We start from the raw sequence: 17,619 nt of genomic DNA, 5'->3' as shown, positions 1-17,619 counted from the left end.
ATAAACACATGTGAATCACGACAGTCAACAACTACCAATAATGAGGCCCGCGGACACTAAGCTTACATCAGGGCCGCCCGGTTTCCAACACGAGCAGCTGGTTCAAGCGTCCTGCACGGTGGGGGGGGGCCGTTGTGCCGGGTGTGGTTCATCCGGTTCGCGCAGTTCCAGTATCGACGCAGGAAATGCCACAGATAGTAAGCGTGCGTAGAGTCTACTGATACTGTAGATGGTGCTGTACGGAGTCGGTCGACGTAAGCGCTCGGGAGTCGGAAAGGCCGGGTGATTTGCTGGAAAGTAGCGGAGATGCCCAACAAAGCGGCGGCTCCACTGCGGGTGCGGCGCTCTCCGCCCTGCCAGGGCCGTGTAAACAAAACTGCCACCTCACTCAACATGCTTGCGATGGAGATTCATCAACGCCTGTCCAAGCACCAGGGTCGTACCTGGAATAATCTAGATCGTCTGGATCCGTTGACGTACGTAGTTCATTGGGGTTGTGTACATCGAGAGTACCTACAGTAGACCGCCGGGTGGGCACCGCCTGATTCCCAGCTAGCCCGGCGCAAAGGCTGCGCTGTGCTCTGCTCTGCAGGCCCCGGTTACCTGGGCAGCCCAAGCGCTGACTGGCGCATCCTCGGGCGAGATCTCCAGGCTCGTCGCTATCAGACCCAGACCTGCCGGTGCTCATCCTGATGCTGGTGTTTTTCTCCTCTGTTTATCTGCTGTCATCTGCAGCGGCCTTGCATCCCTGCCTTTCAACCCCCAGGCATGTTCTGTGAGGCTCACGGCCGGCGGTAAGTACAGTACTGTACTGCTGTGGTATCTTGCCCAGACAACAACAAACCGAGGGACCGCAACCCGCTTCACGCATAACATTCAACATTCCTGTCTCCTCCCTTCAGTCATCAAGAACGTCACGAACGTGGGATCTCCCCGTGTCGTCTGATCGCGGCCAGGAATGCCACTAACTGCCCGGACAGCAGACCGCGATGCCCCCTCCAGCTACTTCACACCGTTCCAACACCCGCGGCAATGTTGCCAAATCCACTCCAACCAAGAAACCGCTGGATATTGGAAGGCCGCTGGGCGTCTACGACACCAACTCCGTCCGTGAGAAGGTCCGGTTATGGCAGCAGCAAGGAGGCGGTGTGATCACCGCCGATGACATCTACGTCGAGGAAGAAGATACTGAAAACCCCTCCAAGCCGAAGTCTGGAATGGAGAGCGCTGTGTCTCGCAGCAAGTCGCGGTTCGAGGACAAGGACAGCGCGGCCAAACCAAAGCCGCGGAGCGAAGGCACCCCCAAGAAGCGTGTGATAAGCGACGAACACTGGAAGCTCAAGCGAAGTCCGCCCAGGACCCAGTCGACCAAGACACCCGCTCCAAAGCCGAAGCGCATTACGGTTTACAAGACCAACGATGACATAATCTCTTCACAACCGGGGAAGAAAGAACCCAAGAGAGATGAGAATTTCAAACCTCTGTCGCCTTATCGCCCTCCCAATGATGCAGCTAAGGCCTACCGTACCGCACCCGCGGCGCGGGGACAGCCAAAGTATGCGAAATCTGTGAAGGACGATGATCCGATCACCGAGAGCAGGACAGAGGAGGAGGAGGCCCCCTCGGTGGACAAAACACCACCGTCAACTGCACACAGCGCAGCATCTACCAGACGACGTCAAGAGAGACCACCCGGCGATGCGAAGGACCCAGGACAGGCCACTTCACCGCCAAAGGATGACGATGACTGGGCGAAAAGCGAGGCAGATTTCTCTGAGCTGTCTAGAAGACGGGCTCGCCGGTCATATCACGGCTCTCAGGGCAATGTCAAGATTCCCAAAGGAGGCATCTTTGCGCATATGCTTGACGAGTCGAAGAAGATGTTTGGGAAGCCAGAGCCTCCCTCCCCCCGCCCCAATCGTGGACAGAAAATCGAAGCATGGCTTGAGGCCACTCCCGACCCATTTGTGGATGAGGATCACGCTTCGGTCGATATTCCTGCTCCCTTGAAGACAAGGTCAAATAGATCAGACATCTCACGGGAACAAGAAGCTCTCAGCGATCACGATGCAAGGTCCGAATTGACTGTTGAAAGCGGTGCCCATCGAAAGAAGAGTCCCAGTGTTACCAGCAAGCGGGTAAACGATGACGCCAAATCCACACGAGACACGTTATCAACCCTGTCTGAAGAGCCGACTGAATATGAAAGCGCTTCCCACCGAAAGAAGAGCCCCAGTGTCACCAGCAAGCGGTCAAAGCCACCAACGGATGATGGCCATTCAACCATAAGTGGAGATGCCAAATCCTTGCGAGACACATTGTCAACTTTATCTGAAGAGCCATCCGAGTATGAAAGCAGTTCCCATCGGAAGAAGAGTCCCAGTGTCACCAGCAGGCGCCTAAGCGAGGATGACCGTTCAACGATATGTGGAGATGGCAAATCCGTGCGAGACACGCTATCAACCGTATCTGAAGAGCCGTCCGAGTATAAAGATCAAAAACAAGAGACTTCGTCCCTGAAAAGGACAGCTATGCACAGACGTGCCAAGTCGTCCCCCGTAATTCAGAAAGACTATCCGCCGCATAAAGAGCAACCTGAAGAAGCTTCAGAATCCGAAATGCCTCCCTTTTCCGATGGATCGGAGGTTTCCGCCAGCGATGCTCCTGTTCCCCTTAACTTGCGAAGACCGTTTCCAAGCACAGGGCTGCATCGTCTCTCGACCATCGCCTCTGTTTCGACGGAAGGTACACGCGATGAGGAGAAGTCGCAGAAAGCGGAACCAGAAGAAAACACGTCCAAGAATCAGGAACCACCTCCATCAGTGCATGATGATGATGATGCATCTTTGCACTCTGAAGCAAGGGACCACTTTGACCCCGACTCGCTCTCCAGCCCTTCTTGCGGGCTCAAGCGGCGACTGACCACCCATGAAGACTTGATATCTGTCCTATCTGCCCCTAACACTAGAAGCCGGAGTATTAGATCCGCCAGGAGTGTTCGGTCGACCCGAAACCGCTCAGCTACGACCATTGATGAGCTGTTGCAAGAGCTCGCCTCAGACGAAGTGAAATATATGCGCGAGCTCAAGACTCTGGTCGGCGGAGTTATCCCAGTTCTATTGACTTGCGTGCTCTCAAAATCTGATTCCGCTATAGCAGCGGGTCTCTTTCGGCCATCGTTAGATCCCAAGGATGACTTGAATTTTACCCGGCCAATCGTTGATATGGGAGTTGCCCTTGAACGCTTGAAGACACTTCACAAGCGAATCCCGCTGAATAACCCGGACGCGCTTCTTACCTGGGCGCTCGGGGCGCAGAGAGTCTACCGCGAGTATCTCAGAGCCTGGAGGCTCGGCTTTCAGGATGTAGTTGTGAACCTTGCTCCTGCTGAGGAAGGGGAAGAGGCACCCGGTTCTGAGACTCGGAGTTTGGATGAAGGAATGGCGAGAGATGAGAATGGAGATATCATCGATGGGGATGGCGAGAAAGTGGACGTTGCCTATCTTCTCAAGAGGCCGCTTGTCCGGCTGAAGTATCTTGCGAAAACGTTCAAAGGGATTAATGCGCTTAAACCTTCCCTCAAGGCAGAGGATGTGGCAGCGACCTACCAGTCCCTGGTAGGGGATGCTCGCCGCCGTTCGCATGAGGAACGAGCAAGACTCGAAGATGACGCTGCCAATAGAATCGACCCGACTAGAGCCCGTGACCCGCGTACCCTTGCTGTACTCAGGGATGTGACGATTGACCAAACCCGGAGAGTGCGAGCTCGAGACTTCTTCGAACTGTCATTGTATCACTCCAGCGGCCAGATGGTCGACTGCCGTGCAGAGCTTCTGCTAAGAGACAACGCTCCCGAAAATGGAACGGGCGGCGATCTTCTTGTCTGCGAGGTCGACAATTCTGACCGCTGGCTACTCTTTCCTCCAATCGAAGTCGCGTGCGTTTCTGCCCGCAACGGAGACGTCAGGGGTGAGATCGTTGTCATGATACGCAGTGAGCCTGGACAAGAGCGAACTTGGCAAGAATTGTTGTCCCTCAAAATCGATGATGAGGAAGTCGGCTTCGAATGGGTGCAGATGCTGGGACTCTATCCGATTCCACCGGCTATATGCAGGGCAATGAGTTTCATCAATCGCACGAAGGAGAACCAGCCGCAGCGCACTGAAGAGACGACCCCAATGGAGCCATCAAGACACACTCCAACTTCCAGTGAGATTGATGTTCCTATGGGAGAGAAGGCCACTGATGTCTCACGCGGCGGGAAACGACGTTCCATTTCCCCTAAAGAACATACATCCGCGCCCAGTACGCTAAGCTCTTCTTCTGCTGCGAGATCAAGAGCATCTCTGTACTCTTCAATCACAAGGGAGTCAGATTATGGTCCAGTGGAGCCAGTGTCGCCTCCAAGGTCTGCTCAGCAGCCTCAAGCCTCGTCTACACCCAGAAGCCTGGATGAGACAATAGTTTCCCCTGAAGGAAAGTCATCCACCGGTCTCAAGCGATCGAAAGCGAAGAGAATCTCGCGATACGGAGAGAATTCGCCTTCCAGCCCCTTATCGAGGGCGTCTCAGACTCCTGAAAGAGATCTCAAATCTCCCACCTCTACCCTAAAGTCTGAGCGAGGTGGTGACGAAACCAGGCGTTCTGTTAAGTCACCAGAGCCTATTCCTTATATGCGCGCTGAGTCTCCAAGGGACAGGTCTCCTCCAGGTACAACGTCAGATGGAGAGTCGGAGAGGCCTCATCAGCGTGTATCGTCTGTTCCGACGATGGATCTCCCGACTATCCGGAAAATCAGAAAGACAACCGGTTCTTCAAAGGCAGAATCCGTGTCTTCCCAGTCTTCCGCTGAGCCTGAGCTGCCGGATAGCCCTGCAAAGTTGCCTAAAAGTCCTGAGCCGGAGTCACCAAGGGAAGCATCTCTTTACACGGAAGATGTGCCTCCTCCACCGCCCCATCGGGTTCCAACGCCTGCTCACTTGAAGAAATTGGACGCCCCGGTTCTCGCGCCAAGTGGTATGCGACTGAAGCGCCGAACATCTTCTCCTTTGAAGCATGAATACGAGCCTTCTAGCGCTTCTGATTCAGATGCATACTCGGAATCGGAAACATCGACTGTTCGGCACTATGAGATCTATTCTTCCTCTTCCGAAACGGAGTCGTCCGAGGAAGAATCAGAGTCGGATGGTGAATTGGAAGACGACATTCTTACGCCGCTGCCTCCAGTGCAGCCTCAGCCTCAATCCTACCAGAAACCTTCTCCTCCGGCTTCTCCAGAGCCTGCTAGTGACACTCCCGCTCCCGCAAACCAAGAGTCACAGGAGGCCCACCACGAGGCCGCTGCTCCACAGCCCCCGAAGGTAGAAAAAGCAATAGCGTCGGTGTTCTCGTGGTCTGATACCGGTGTTTGGGAAAGTCTCCACCCTGAAGAGTGCACTATCATTGTCAGCCCTGGACTCATTGAGGCCTACGAGATGGGTGCAGCTCCCAACGCGTCTGAAGACACTCATCCAGGTGCATCTGGAGAGCGACCCCTTATTGCTCTTGAGCTTACTCCGCTCGTTCCTATTCGACGCGGCACAGCCATTGATATCACCATCCGGTCGCCTCCAACAGAAAGGTCGAAGGTCACTGTCAGCAACAACGTCATGTTCCGCTCACGTAACATGGAAGAATGTGAAGCCTTGTATGCCATGATAAACCAGTCTCGCATCAATAACCCAACATACATCGCACTTCAAAATGCTCAAGTGCCGTACTCGGCCGAACCCCCTTCCTTGGGAAATTTGAATTCGAGCGGCTCGAATAAAACCGGTAGCTGGTTCCGCTGGCCCAGACGGAGGAACAGCTATCGTGCGCGCGGCGCTGCTGCTCAATCAACTGCGGAAGCTTCCGAGAGCAGTGTGGGGACTATGAGCAGCGCTTTCTCAGCCTTGAAGAAGTTCGGTGCTGGTAACATGTTCAATATTGCTCGATCGACGATCCTGTCTCGAACTGGAAGTCGAGGAGACAGAGGAGAGAGCCTGTACTCGAGCTCAGCAGGGTCCGGTCCGTCGCCAAACTCACGGCTTGACGCGTTAGCGGCCGCCGTCAAGAGTGCCGATGGCATCGGTCTTTCAAATGCCAAGATCAGGCTCTACGTCCGTGAGACGGCCTCCAAATGGCGCGATATGGGCCCGGCCCGGTTGACTATAATGCCTGTTACACCCCCCAGCCCGTCACGTCCAGACACCGCTGTTGACGGAGCTGGTGATGCCAGCAATCCGACTGAGACTGCGGAAGGCGCCCGAAGGCTTTCTACATCTGCGTCGCCGACACACTACGCCCAGGACGAGAAACGCATCCTGATCCGAGGGAAGACGCGGGGTGAAGTCCTCCTCGATGTGTGCCTGGGCGAAACCGCATTCGAGCGCGTTGCCAGAACTGGTATCGCGGTTTCCGTCTGGGAGGAGCATGAAGGCGGAGGCATTGCCAAGCAAGGCGGTGTCATGGGTGGCAGCTTCAGAGTGTACATGATCCAGATGAAGAGCGAGGCGGAGGCAGCGTATACGTTCGGATTGGTGGGGAAGCTGAGGTACTGATGACTGCCACAAAGTCCACGATCAAAAGATGAGTCGATGACGACCTTTTTTTTGATTTCCAGTGATATTCCTACCGTTGTTGATGTTTGATTCCCTCTGTTGATAAATACCCTGCATACTTGTTTGGCACGCACACATGACGCGTCTTGAATATATCCCTTCTCCACCTTCCTGCTGTTTATCTTTGTCCCGTATGTCTTGTTTTTTTATCTCCCCTTGAACTTCATGCCTTTTTACGTCGTTCACGTCGCTGCAATTTAGCCCGTTGAAATTCAAGGTACTATGGGATGGAGAAATGTTGGAAATATCATTTTTTTGATTGGCTCCCGTTTACATAGTTTACCTACGTCTGATGAGCACGTTCTTCTTACGTTTGATAGCCCACGCTCATGTTCATGCGCTTATCTGATGTGACGATCCCCTCTCTGTTTTTTCAAGAGCCTTTGAGGCTGCATTTTCATCTACCTTAGAATATACCATGCATGCCCATGCCCATGGCGTTTTTATATAGTATTTAGTCTCTAGTGTAGTTTTGCTGATCAAGTAAAGCGTTTTTGCATGATGATTTCTTGACGTTGATATTTTGTCTGTACGTGTCATGATGCATTCCATCTAAAAAAGTAGGCTTCGAAATCTATCCATTCTAGGACTGAGACATATATATGTCTGAGACTTTCTGTGCAAGACGTAGAGCGCAAATAGTCGGTGTAGATAGCATATCGAATCCTTTCAATTTAATTTCATTGTACTTTCTGGTCCAGTCTACCTACCTACCTAACTTATCTATATTCTAATTCTACCATTACCTAGTACCTAGGTACTCATCCTATCTCATCTAACTACCTAAATTACAGTACTTCCCAAACAGGAAGGAAAGAAAGGAACTCAACACCCCCCTTTATATACCATTAATTTTTCTTTCTTTCTTTCTACCTCCCCATCTCCTTCTCCCGAAACCACCCCGCCACCTCCCCGGCCTGACAGAACTCGACCTCCCCCACTTCAGCCCACCCCCGTAACCACGTCAACATGCGCTCCACCATCCCGATGACGTGCGCCATCCCGCTCGTGTCGGGGTGGATGACGAGGGGGAAGATCGGCCCGTTATCAGTATCCTCATTATCGTCAGGATCGGTATCGGATGTACCGGTGCCGGTGCCGGTGCCGGCGCTGGTGCTGGTTTCGTTCTCCCGGATCCACAGGAACCGGTCCCGCCAGAGCTGCTCGATCACTCGGACGTCGACGTAACCGTGCGAGTTGGGGAGGTGGGGCAGGTACTGCATGGGGGTCATGTCTTCCATGTACCAGTTGCAGGGGAGGCAGACGAGGGGGCGGCGGTCGGATGGTTGATCATTCTGGGGGTTGGAGGCAGAGAAGGAGGGGGCAGGGATCGGGTGCATCCAGGACGAGGCGGGGAGGGAGAAGTCGATGGGTTGGATGGGGGGTCGCCGGGGGGCGAAGAAGGGGCGGCAGTCGTGGTCTGTGAGGGAGGCGTCTGTTGTTTTCCAGTGGTTGTTAGCAATTAGATGAATATTTATATATGTCTATATTAGGTAGGTAGATTGGGAGGGGGGAGGGGAAGGAAATACCGTATTCAAATCCATACTCCTCCAACAGATCCAGCGTCGACTCCCGCACCTGATACAGCGGCGCCCGATACCCCACGGGCTTTTTCCCCGTCAACTTCCTCGCGATCTCGATGCAGCGCTCCAGCACATCCCGCTCCTGCTGCACGCTCATCTGGTACGCCCCCTCGTGCGCGTACCCGTGCAGCCCGATCTCGCACCCGGTCTCGACGACCTGCCGCACCTCCTCCGGAAAGCTCTCCGCCGAGTGGCCCGGGATGAACCAGGTGCAGCGGTCCGCGATCCCCAGCTTCTTGAGCATCCGGACTAAGCGCGGTACCCCGACCCGCGCGGCGAAGAAGCCCGACGAGTAGTCCGCGAGGACGTTGTCCGGGTGCTTGCCTGTGCCGAGCCAGCCGGAGACGGCGTCGAGGTCGATGGTGAAGACGACGCGGATTTTGTTCCGTTTGGGGGTTGGCATGCCTCTGGGGATTGTCATCTGTAGCTTTTCCTGCATCCTCGTTTCTTCAGCGGTTGGCGATGTCTTGACGATCTCGTTCTCTCTCCAGATCAGACGGCCTTCCATGCCGCCGTCGACGCTGAGGCATTCACCGGAGATGTGGCCTGCCGCGCGGTGGGATGCCAGAAAGGCCATCGCACGAGCGACATCTTCTGGCTTTGCGATCTTTCTCAGTGGTACTCTAGATATAGACATCAGTATTTCCCCCCTTCTCCTTTCCTTTCAACTGATATACGAGGGTTACCCACGTAGCCTTCGCCTCTGCCCACATCTCCCCCGGATCATCCAGCCGGCCCTCAATCATAGGCGCATCAACCCACCCGGGCGCAACAGCATTGATCCTCGCCCTGCTATTCAACCGAACAATCTCATTCTTGACCCCTCTCACCAACCCATACTGCAACCCCGCCTTACCAGACGCATACTCTGAATGGCCCGCCTGGCCAAACTTGCCCGTCTCGCTGCCCGTCACCACGATGGCCAGGTTCTCCAGCTCGCGCCCGAGCGCGTCCTGCGCATTGCGAGCGGCGCGCAGGAAGTACTTAATCGTGAGGAAGGTACCGCGGACGTTGGTGCGGTACATCCTCTCCCACAGGTCCAGGGGCAGGTCCCAGATGGGGTACTCGCTGCTCTCGTCCGTGACGCCGGCGTTGGCGATGAGGATGTTGACGGGGCCGAAGCGTCTGAGGGCCTGCTCGAAGCAGGAGCGGATCGACTCCTCGTCGGAGATGTCGCCGGTTAAGGTGTGGAGGCGGGCATGTTGCTGGCCGTCCTCGATGGGGATCTGGATAGTGCGGAGGTCGTGCGCGGTGACGTTGCATCCTTGGTCTATTGAGATGGTGTCAGATATTAAATGATATGTCTGTTGTTCCGATTTTCGATTGCAAGGACATGTCAGGAGGAGTAAGGATCATGCCATGTGTAATTTGCTTAGATTCCGGACGCTGTTGTCACAGAGCACAAGGTATATCATGTTTTTTCCTTCTGCGTCATTACAAAACACCCAAAAATCATAGTAAGCATCAAGAAACAGTCATCAACATAGCTGACCGTCAACATCAGGATCCATGACTGCTGCCAGCAAAAACATCCACTATACAAAACGCACTATCAATTGCCAAGAACGGCGTCGTTCTCAGCAGTAGTATCCAGATAGCATCGCGGAAGAGACAACATCCGACCGGATAATCCGATCATCTTCCGAAAAAGTCCCAACGTCAACATATGCAAATAATGCATCTGTTCCTGGTTCCAGGCAGGCACAAACTTCTGGACAGAAGCGGATTCACAAGAAACCAGAAGATAAAACCAGGAAAACCAGGAAAATACAGACTCAGGGGTATGGTAATAGTGCATTAGACATGCCATTTCCTGACACAATAATAATCATTCACAACAAACGATGTGCATTGAATAAATAAACAGGAAAAGCTAGAGAGCACGAAAAGTAATATATTTCCAAAAAAAAAGACCATGATATTATATCATTATCACACAAAGTCAAACCAGGGGACTTATGTTAGGTACCTACCCAGGAACTCCCGCACCGCCCGACTGCCGATGCCCCCGGCAGCTCCGGTGACGAATACATGCAGCCCCTCGAGACCCAAGAAAGATGACGATGATGATGATAATGCCATCTTGCGCTGTGCTGGCCCAGCCACCTCGGACCAGTTAGTACTGTACAATACAGTTTACCTGATCCGATCTCTCGTCGTGAAGTCAGGTCACATAAAACGAGTAGTGGAGAACGTCGATCAGTAAAGGACTGATCGAATATCAATCAGCGAGAACAAGAAAGGAAATAGACGATAATAACAAGAGGGGCAGGTCTGTACTGTCCTCTTGTGATGTCCTATAATTATTAATATTTAATAAGAGGTACGGATAAGTTCCCCCGAGCATAGAAGTGTTGTTCATAAAAGAGACGAGGCTACGGCCGCTCCGGCGAGGTGGGGTCGGTCGTATGCTGGAGACAGGGACTCGGATTTACCGAGTCCTCTCCATATAGAGAAGCTGAACTTGAGTTTGACAGCCATGTCGACTAAATTGTCCAAAAGGAAAACCCGTCCGGAGAAATAATCATAATAATGCCAAGTAAAAGGCAAAAGGGTATTCCAAATTCAAACAAATAAATAACCTTGTCCGCGTCGGACACGCGATAAGCGCCCGGCCTTACGGTAGCAGTCACATGATCACCCTCTGATCGAAGGTGTAGAATCTTCCATACGAAGTTCGACAACCACCTGAAGGTGTTCTAGAGAGAGTCTAGACAAGCTGGGAGCGGGAGCATGGTCAGGGGCAGAACAGCGTCTACCCCTGTGTCTTTCCATGTACCAGGGGTTGTTATGGATAGGACCGTGGCGTGCAGATCAATCCCGGAAAACATCCCAGTCAGCAGTTACATACTGCCGTTGCAGCGACTCGGTCACTCGGGAATCGACAGGGGAAGGAGGAGAAAAAAAAAATCTTCAGTCACGGTGCACTCGGAAGCCGATGTAAACAGCAAGGACAACTTGTCAACTTACCTACTCGATATAGTATAATGAGGTCTTGGTCCGAGAATGAAGACCTTGGATGCCTAAAAGACACCGTTTCCCACGTGCTCTTTCAAACTTCAGCTGTCGTTTGAGTGTGGGTGGTTCTAGGCTTCGAGACTCTTCAAAAGTTTTTTTTTCTATGCATGGAGAATGGATCCATGACTCTATGCTACTACTATAGGCAGTAGGTCCTCCGGACTGCCCAGCCTGCCCAGAATAATGTTTGTCAAGATCGATACCACCTACCAGACTCGGAGTAGGTCAAACCTAACCTTGGTCTTGTCGTCGCTCATGGCATGGATGGGGGGCATCGCATGGCTGCCATGCCACGCCCATGCCATGCCATGCTTATTCCCGAAAAGTTCTTTTAGTCCCTGAAGACCCTGGCCGCACGAGTCAGATCAACGGCCGCAGCCACGCGTGCGACGGGGATCTTAATTCCTTGCTTTGGCCTAGGTAGGTAGGCCTGCAAGGTTTGAAACCTAGGTTCCCGGACAAAACTGCTGCAGTCTGCAAGGGGCACGATGGGCTAATTTATTTCGTATAAGCTCACAAGCGGGAAGGCCGAGATATCCCTGTCTGCAGAAACCGACCCACTGAGTGATACGGTGACCAGGGAAGCACGGTGATAGTAATTGCGTATGTCCGGAGCAAACCAAGGACAAAGTAACGGAGTAATACTCCACAAAGAATTTCGTATAAGGCAGTTCGCTGAGCCAATGAGACAAATTTAGAGAATCGCAATTTTTGAACGTTCCTTGGCCTTGATCAAGAAATTGTGGATATTCTTGTTTTTCGTGGCGTGTGTGGCCCTGGCCCACCGCCCGCAACGATCAATCATGTACCCGCACAGTCCGCACTGAGCGCCAATTTTTCGCGTAGGTTAAAATGCTTCGCGCGTCAAGCCTTTTTGCTGGATATGACTCGAGAGAGCAAAAAAGGAAGAAGCATCGCGCCGGTTCTTGTCAACCGTGGTAAAAGAGAGAGGATGTGGGGGGCGTGCGATGGGTCCCGTTCCCTATACGGCAGTCGTATGCAGACTGCACAGTATGTATGTACGGAGGAGTATCTGAGGTTGGATTTCGTTCCTGATAATCACCGACTCAAGTCGAGGTCGCGTGGCAGGGGCATTGAAGCGGTGAAAGATTAAGTATGTAGGTTGGAGGTAGATCATGATAATCAAGTCCAAGTTTCAAAGTCTCGAGCCATATGATGAACCCACCCCGTACAGTCAATTCTTTGCATGGCTGATGCAACTGGACCAGGCAACCGAGGAGACGGATGTGGTAAATTACACGCCATGGCCATTTCAAACTAGTTGATAATTATTGCCTGCGTCTGCACAAAGCAGGGATCAGTGTTGTATCCGTACGGAGGACATCAGGGTCTGCGTCTCAAATTCTCATTGCCCGGATTGACTTTAACTCGCGAGGACAAGTGGATTTTTGTTTTTCCCACCACGGAGGATCGTCAGGCGTAGGTATAAGCTACGGGGATGGAGACGACGATCATCGTCCGGACGGAGTCACGGAGATATTCGACGGGGCGAGGTGATTGGCCGCCGCGCGCCCCCGAGCCCCTTCTTGGCTGCGCGCTCTATTGAATTTTCAATCCACGGTCCAAGATGCTGCAGAGTCTAGCTGCATCTTTCTGGTTCAAGTTCCTGGAGAGCGCTGAGTCTTGGCCATGGCTCTGGTTCTGGATGTGGGCACATCCCACGGGCGACAGACGGTACCGAGGATCCGCCAAAGGTTGTGCGATATGGGAGACTTCGCGCACGCGACCAAGGTCACGAAAAGGCTCGAGTGCGCTCGATTATGACGATGGTCGCTGCTCAGCGCTCAGTGACCATGGCGATCACTGTTAAAGTGCCTTTTAGGCGTCGAGGGACTATGACTTCAACACTGCTCTTGGGGACCTCAGGCTCAGGGCTTCAGCAGCGGGGGAAGGACGCTAAGCTAGTGCGGTCGCCTAGGTAGGACAAGGGAGGCTGTGTTTAGTCTGCCCGAGGCCCCGAGCTATGCCCTACACTGGTCAAGCCAGAGCGACCGGGGCAAAGAGCTTATGCAGTCGTCGTACTTGGAGTAGATCACAGTCGCTAGCCACAATAAATGAACAAATTCAAAACACTTGTCTGTACTGCTACTCTACTTCCGTAGTGTACATACATAGTACAGTAACATACATGATTTGCTGCCAGTTTCCTGACCGGCATTTGATCAATCCGCAATTCTTGCGGGGTATCAACTGTCAAAAGGTTCCAAAGCTGTGGCCAGGGCTGTCTTTCCAAGGGCATGGGCCTCCCCCTTGCATCCCTCTAGTGCGGCCGCTCAGAAAGATCGCCAGAATACGTCACACCACCACACAACTGCCGGCTTTTCAAGGGGTGAAAAAAAAACCTGGGGATCTGCATGCAAAATGGCAATATTTGGATCGACGATCGACGGAGTGACCTGTAGCCAAGTCCGGCGTCGTCCAGGAATAGACAACGTGCGACCATGGATGGCATGCTGATAGCTGAGGCAATTTCTGTGTCCTCTCGTGTGGGTGCGTGGGTCTGGCGAGCTGCGAGCACTGCCAAAAATGGTCGAGTAGTCGAGCAGTGGTGGGTGTGGGATTTCCCATTCCTCCACAAGACACATGCTGTTCCCAACTTCGGTCACTTCGGTGACCATGACTATCGCATTTCCCGGATGACGCTTGGACTCGAGATGACAGTCATGAGGGGGAAGTAAGGCATGGACCTTCAGTCCATCTTTTCCTCTTTCGGGATGTCCGGTACCTTCAATTCTCTGCCAAGTCGAGGATTTGCATCAATAGATCGTCAACGGTCCTGCACGGCGTTACACCTGGCGGGACGAATGCGAGGCGGGGGGAGGGGTCCCAGGGCGAAAGGAAGAGAAACATGGAATAATGAAATCATTCTCGTGAAAGGCCGTCAATGGCTATCAAAGTCGTAACAGGAAAGTAAATGCGTAGGCTGGAATAATTGTATAGGACTCTTCATGGTTCTGGGCGGTGGATCGCCGCAACGGTGTGCGTCTGAGGCTGCATCCAGTGTTGATGGGGAGGGGATCCCTGCTCCACGTCCGCATCGTGGTTATGCTCGATGGTGACGGTGATGTCCTGCCTGATCCTGAGAGCACGTGCGGAACCGTCATCACTAATGTCCCGTTCTGACGGTTCTTCGCTCTGGCGGACGCTGACGTCGGACACTTCCTTTTGTGGTTGAGGCATGACCTTGAACGGATGCATGCTGAACTCCGGTGACCGCGGCGATGGCTGGGTCTGACCGGGAGTCCCGTAGCTCTTGAACATGTATGGCTTGCTCCAGCGTGAGCTGAAGCGTGAGCGTACATAGGTCTTGTAACGGTCCGAAGTCGCACGTTTCGAGCCACCGGTCCAGCTCTTGAGGCTCGGGAAGATATCACGGAGAAGGGACCACACGAGCGGCAGGTTGGTGACCAGGATCGCGACCGTCGCCTCCCGGAAATACCAATTCATGTAGACGTAATCAATGAGCGAAGGAACAAGACAGTAAACCTTGGTAAGGATCGCGGCAACAATGACAAATACTCCCATTCCGAAGAGGAGCACAAGGATCAGCTTCTGCTTGAGGGGCAAGCGGACCGACAGGAGAAGTGGAATCGCAACGAACAGCATGAACACATCTGCCGTGATCGAGAAACATCCTTGGATGATTTCGTAATGCTGGTAGGATGAGCATTGGTCTAGGAGCAGTCAGCCAACGCGTCACAGGTCTTGAGGACAAGGCTATGAACTGACAGTTAGGTGTCGGAACTGCCCAGTAGTTGTGTAGAGGCCGGCAGGTGAGGAATAGGGCGAGTTCGCTCCCAACGAAGCCAAGCGCAACATAGATGGCACAATAGTTGATGAGACGTCGTTGGCGCAGTCCATCCCTGTTTGTTTACCATGGATGTCAGTCATCAAGATCCATCATGACGAGGAGAGCTGGTGATCACCTACGTGATACGGGCATAGATGATCAGCATACAGGCCTTCAGACTCCATATCGTCAAGACCATCGAGTGCTCGGAGACGAAGACCCATTTGCTGCCCCTGACTCTCTCAGCACGCGTCTCCGGCGTCAGATTCTTGATGTCCTCTGGAGTCATCAGATTCGACCCTCCACCGGAGGCGACCTCGTTCAGCGCCACACATAGTATCGTGTACCACACGACGCCGAAGACCATCACATAATCGTCGGTCTGCAGGTTTCGTAACCCGAGTCGTTTAATTCGTGCGGTACTGCAGAATATCAGGTCAATTACTGCGCTGAACAGGGATGGCACAGCTCGCCACAGTCGAACTCAGCACTCACAATCGTAGCACAACACCCAACATCCCCACGGCGTAGAGCGCCCATGTCTCCCTTGCGAAGCTCCTTCCAAAGGCCGTACCAGCCATCTTGACGGCGTCCCTATCGAACAGAACAGGAGCCGACGAAGACCGCGTCGAGGGTGGCGAGGAGCCAGGCAAGGGATGTCATTAAATATGGAGTCTTTACTATGCAGAGGGGCCTGGGGGTGGAATCCCAGACGAATATCAATGCATATTTACTATTTACGCGCTCGGCAAAGATCCGCAGGGCAGAGCCGACTTGCGATGGTAGGCCAAAGTTAAAGCGTCCGATCCCATAGTTTGTTGTGCAGCTTGTAATCTCTCTAGCTTGTGGGAATCCGAGCGGAGCAAGTGAACCTTCGCAGGCTTGGGCGTCTTGCGTACCTGAATCCCACATAGCAATGACCCAAGGGGCCGGACCAATCGGTGGTGCATCTGGGGGGACCCTGGAATGCACTATTGTCTGCGACGCAAGAACTCCACTACGCGGTGATCTCTCCAGCTTGCCAGAGCCCTTCAGGGCTGATGGGGTCAGGGACTCCATATCCAGAACACTTCGTCCCTGTAGAAAGCCATCCATAACTCATCTACAGGGTTCGTCACGCCTTCAGCGTAGCCATGGAATCAAGAGGACTGGCTATGCTACCTCAGAGTCGTAGCCGCAGAAGGGAAAGCCCACGCAGGGTCGTCCGTCGAACTCTATCAGCCCGCCAGAACCGCGAGCTGCGCGCATTAGAAATCCCCTGGGATGGAAGGGGCCGGGAGAAACTGGAATCAAGAGATGGATAGATCGCCGACCATCGAAAATGTCATCGGGACCCCGCAGCGATGGATTATCCTCAGATCTCTGAGATACATGACAGATCAACTTGATCGAGGCTGAGCCTGTGAAGGACCACTGGTGCACTGTGCGTAAGGGAAAATACAAATCTTGGTAGATAGTCGCTCTTGGACGTCGTCATACCGGGCAATGCGTGTGCGCGCTAGAGGTGGCCCAGGCTCGAGATGACAAAGATCACAGAATGGACAGATCAGATCAACTCTACGCAGGCACTGCGTATCCCGAGGCACTGCAAGGTGGCAAGGCCAGTGCGAGCCACCCGATCGGAAATCCACCTCAGCAGCAGAAGTTGCACAACCCGGTTCTCCGACATCCTGCACCGGGGATCATCATTGGCAGTGGTTAAGCCTTTAGGGTACCGCACCCACTCCCATTAACCTACTGTAACTCTGCTCCCGTATCTTGAACTTTGAGGGCAGCAGGGTCTTTGTCGATAGGGCATCGTGACTCCAGCCGAATCCGCCGCAGACTTTTCTCAAGTTCTGGCTCAGAACTCACCCGGTCGAGGTTCTCCCACGCCACATGGCCATGCTAGGAACGGTAAAAACCCGTCGGGTTCTGCCGTTCGGACGCATACGCAGTAGCACGAGGGACTTCAGTGTAACCAGCACCGGGGAGAGTGGGCGCGGAAGGACAAGCACCCCAGATCCATGTATGCAAGCCATGGTATACTTCTGGAGTCGTACCGCTCCCTGGATCACAGAGGACGCAAGGACTTATAACGAGGCCCGTGGTCGCAGCGAGACGGGATCACGTGAGGGATACGACCTCGGGTCTGCTCAAGCTCCCTCTTCGGGCAAGGCCTCCGCCTCTCCAGAGACCAAAGCCAACCGAGCCCGCTCTGCGCTTGCGTGGAGCCCGTTGGCCACCGCGTCTCCGCGTTTGTCTGCTGATTCGACTGCTATCATGGTCCCACGGAGCCGTTCAAGGACCCCCTCCACGGTTCTTCCCCTCGCAAAGATAAGGGGTGACTGAGCTAATATGGATGTCCCATACTCTGTACGGCGCAACTTGACAGGACATCCACGCCGGATAACGACCATGCGCTTGACACCCTAGATCGCGGGACATGCGACGTTGCTGGCTGGTGGCTGCTCCGTTCTGGAACAGTTCTCCTACTGCGTCCTGCAAGATAGACGTTGCTTTCCCTTCCTGGTAGAGGCCGGTGTCAATCTCTAGCTGCCTTAGCACGACTGACCCGTATTTCTAT

General features: G+C 53.6%; 5 protein-coding genes across 5 annotated transcripts; 3 read left to right on the top strand and 2 right to left on the bottom strand.

Annotated features, from left to right (window-relative positions):
• Positions 1-989: 989 nt before the first annotated feature.
• Positions 990-6,581, top strand: VTN00DRAFT_9161 (uncharacterized protein; the record flags this gene model as incomplete). Its single annotated transcript, XM_069436091.1, has 1 exon — positions 990-6,581. One exon carries the CDS (start codon positions 990-992, stop codon positions 6,579-6,581), a length of 5,592 nt encoding a protein of 1,863 aa, XP_069284746.1.
• A 929-nt stretch (positions 6,582-7,510) lies between these two features.
• VTN00DRAFT_9160 (uncharacterized protein) lies at positions 7,511-10,306 on the bottom strand (the record flags this gene model as incomplete). Its single annotated transcript, XM_069436090.1, has 4 exons — positions 7,511-8,076; positions 8,171-8,847; positions 8,915-9,494; positions 10,198-10,306. 4 exons carry the CDS (start codon positions 10,304-10,306, stop codon positions 7,511-7,513), a joined length of 1,932 nt encoding a protein of 643 aa, XP_069284745.1.
• Positions 10,307-12,830: 2,524 nt separating this feature from the next.
• On the top strand, positions 12,831-13,073 carry VTN00DRAFT_9159 (uncharacterized protein; the record flags this gene model as incomplete). Its single annotated transcript, XM_069436088.1, has 1 exon — positions 12,831-13,073. The coding sequence occupies one exon, from the start codon at positions 12,831-12,833 to the stop codon at positions 13,071-13,073; it is 243 nt and encodes an 80-aa protein (XP_069284744.1).
• Positions 13,074-14,209: 1,136 nt separating this feature from the next.
• VTN00DRAFT_9158 (uncharacterized protein) lies at positions 14,210-15,634 on the bottom strand (the record flags this gene model as incomplete). Its single annotated transcript, XM_069436087.1, has 4 exons — positions 14,210-14,937; positions 14,993-15,126; positions 15,194-15,475; positions 15,549-15,634. The coding sequence occupies 4 exons, from the start codon at positions 15,632-15,634 to the stop codon at positions 14,210-14,212; spliced, it is 1,230 nt and encodes a 409-aa protein (XP_069284743.1).
• Positions 15,635-17,072: 1,438 nt separating this feature from the next.
• On the top strand, positions 17,073-17,384 carry VTN00DRAFT_9157 (uncharacterized protein; the record flags this gene model as incomplete). Its single annotated transcript, XM_069436086.1, has 1 exon — positions 17,073-17,384. The coding sequence occupies one exon, from the start codon at positions 17,073-17,075 to the stop codon at positions 17,382-17,384; it is 312 nt and encodes a 103-aa protein (XP_069284742.1).
• Positions 17,385-17,619: the final 235 nt, after the last annotated feature.

Source organism: Thermoascus crustaceus (assembly GCF_041956765.1).
Source record: "Thermoascus crustaceus strain CBS 181.67 unplaced genomic scaffold VTN00scaffold_7, whole genome shotgun sequence".
Lineage (NCBI taxonomy): Eukaryota > Fungi > Ascomycota > Eurotiomycetes > Eurotiales > Thermoascaceae > Thermoascus > Thermoascus crustaceus.
This window is presented reverse-complemented; position numbering and strand designations above follow the sequence as displayed.